This window comes from Pseudophryne corroboree, unplaced genomic scaffold (genome assembly GCF_028390025.1).
Source record: "Pseudophryne corroboree isolate aPseCor3 unplaced genomic scaffold, aPseCor3.hap2 scaffold_427, whole genome shotgun sequence".
NCBI lineage: Eukaryota > Metazoa > Chordata > Amphibia > Anura > Myobatrachidae > Pseudophryne > Pseudophryne corroboree.
The window spans coordinates 360,545-362,737 of record NW_026970059.1 but is presented as its reverse complement, the minus strand read 5'-3'; the positions used below and the strand labels follow the sequence as shown (position 1 = coordinate 362,737).

At 40.0% G+C, this 2,193-nt stretch overlaps 1 protein-coding gene across 1 annotated transcript; it reads left to right on the top strand.

The window, feature by feature from the left end:
* Nucleotides 1–642: 642 nt before the first annotated feature.
* Nucleotides 643–1,233, top strand: LOC135025787 (olfactory receptor 2T5-like). The gene has a single exon (XM_063953567.1). It carries the CDS (start codon nt 643–645, stop codon nt 1,231–1,233), a length of 591 nt encoding a protein of 196 aa, XP_063809637.1.
* Nucleotides 1,234–2,193: the final 960 nt, after the last annotated feature.

The following is a 2,193-nucleotide window of genomic DNA, read 5'->3' as shown; positions in this document are numbered from 1 at the left end:
TTATTTTTACACTGCAATATATATTTAAGTTTGAAAACACCCCCACCCAAATCTAACTCTCTCTGCACATGTTATATCTGCCCCCCTTGTAGTGCACATGGTTTTACTTATTAGCTAACAAATTTGCTGCTGCAATCTGGTCTGAATTAGGCACATTGTCCTTTATACTCTGAGATACAAGACAATGAGCTACAGCTGTGTGATTGTCGTAATAAGAATACTATAACCCCACAGCCATGCAAATAGGTTGAAGTAATAAGTACTGTATGTTTATTTACAGAGTAACCTGGATATAACATGGAAAACCAGACTTACATGAATGGATTCCTCTTGCTGCCATTTTATGCAAAATCTTATTATATATTCCCAACTATATGTGTATTTTGCTCCCTATATATATTTGGAGTACTTATTAATGCTGTTATAATAACAGTGACATACCTTAATTATCAATTACACACCCCCATGTATCTATTCATCTGTAACCTGGCCTTAGTAGATATCTGTTATACAACCACTACTGTCCCTAACCTGCTGTACATGTTACTATCTGGTTATAATACAGTGTCCTTCATACAATGCTTCACCCAGATGTATTTTTATTGTTTGGCTTGTTCCTCAGAGATGTATCTAATATTCATTATGGCATATGACAGATATGTTGCTATATGTGACCCTTTACACTATCACACTATTTTAAACAGGAAACACAGTCTTGTGTTGGCATCAGGCACTTGGCTGTCAGGAAGCTTAAACTCACTTGTGATTACAATCCCAGCATCACACATGTCCTTCTGTCATTCTCGCACCATACACCAGTTTTTCTGTGATGCCAAAGCTCTGGCTTACATCTCCTGTGCTGGTGGTGAAGACTTTGTTATAGTAGTCTACATGGAAGTATTGACATATGGAACCTTTCCTGTCCTGTTCTGTGTAACATCATACATAAAAATTATCAGGGTCATCTTGCAGATAAAATCTAGGGAAGGAAGAAAGAAAGCCTTCTCCACCTGCTCATCCCACCTCACTGTCGTCTTTATGTTCTATATGACAGCTTTGACTGTGTACATGTTGCCACCATCAGAATACTCAAGTGTCCTAGAACCATTGTCTAGTGTACTATACGCAGTTGTTATTCCAATGATAAACCCTCTGATCTACAGTCTACGGAACAAAGACATGAAATGTGCTCTGCTGAGATTACTGAGGGTGGGGGGCATGACAAAGTATTGAACAGTGAGGGAGAATGCATAACATTTTTATATTCACTGTATGTGAATATAGTTTGTTCTGTCTGCTTCAACTTATAAAATCGCTTTTCGTCATGAAGCCTGAATTTCAGTTCAGTGCTCCTGAATCTCAGTTCTACACAATATCGATGTTGTATGGATTTAATCTATTTTTGCCACTGTACATGCGCCATGATGGGAGTCACAGAGAGGTATTAATTGCAAAGTGATTGGCAGGCAGGAATCATTTGGGGGAGTGGGGGCACAAATGCAGGCATGTCACGCCCATTTTGATAGCGTTACATCACACAGTAGTGTCTCTTATACACGTGATGACATTCATACTGAACTGTGTCTTCATGGCCCCACTGCCCCCTTTACAATTCCATTAATGGAGACACTATATAGTGCCTGTGGGACCAGAATGACACATGTCACCATTATGCACCCGCATCACCACCACCCACTTGACTGAACCACGCCTCCTTCATTGCTGACCTGCTGCCCCCATTATTCTTATAGTAAAGTTCATATCCGCAGTCTGCATTTTACTACACTGAGATTTACCTTGTAACTGAATCCTGAACACATTTAGTCAGAGAAACATAGAATTTGATGGGAGATAAGAAACACCTGACCCATCTAGTCTGCCCCTTTTTTATCCTTTAGGTCATCTCAAACTTTTTTGAACTTGATATGCCTATCACAATCATGTTTAAATTGCTGTTTGTGTCTTAGCCTCTACCACCTGGTGGGAAGCTTTTCTACGTATCCACTACACTTTCTTTGATTTTTCCTTCAAATTCCCTTGAACCTGTTTTCCTCCATTGCCAGTGCATGTTCTGACACTGGACAAAAATGGAGCTAAGTGACACAAGTAGGCACATGCCCCATATAGGAGTGGCACTGCAGTGGCAGACAGGATGGCAGTTTTAAAAAGTAGGCCCCAAACAGCACATAATGC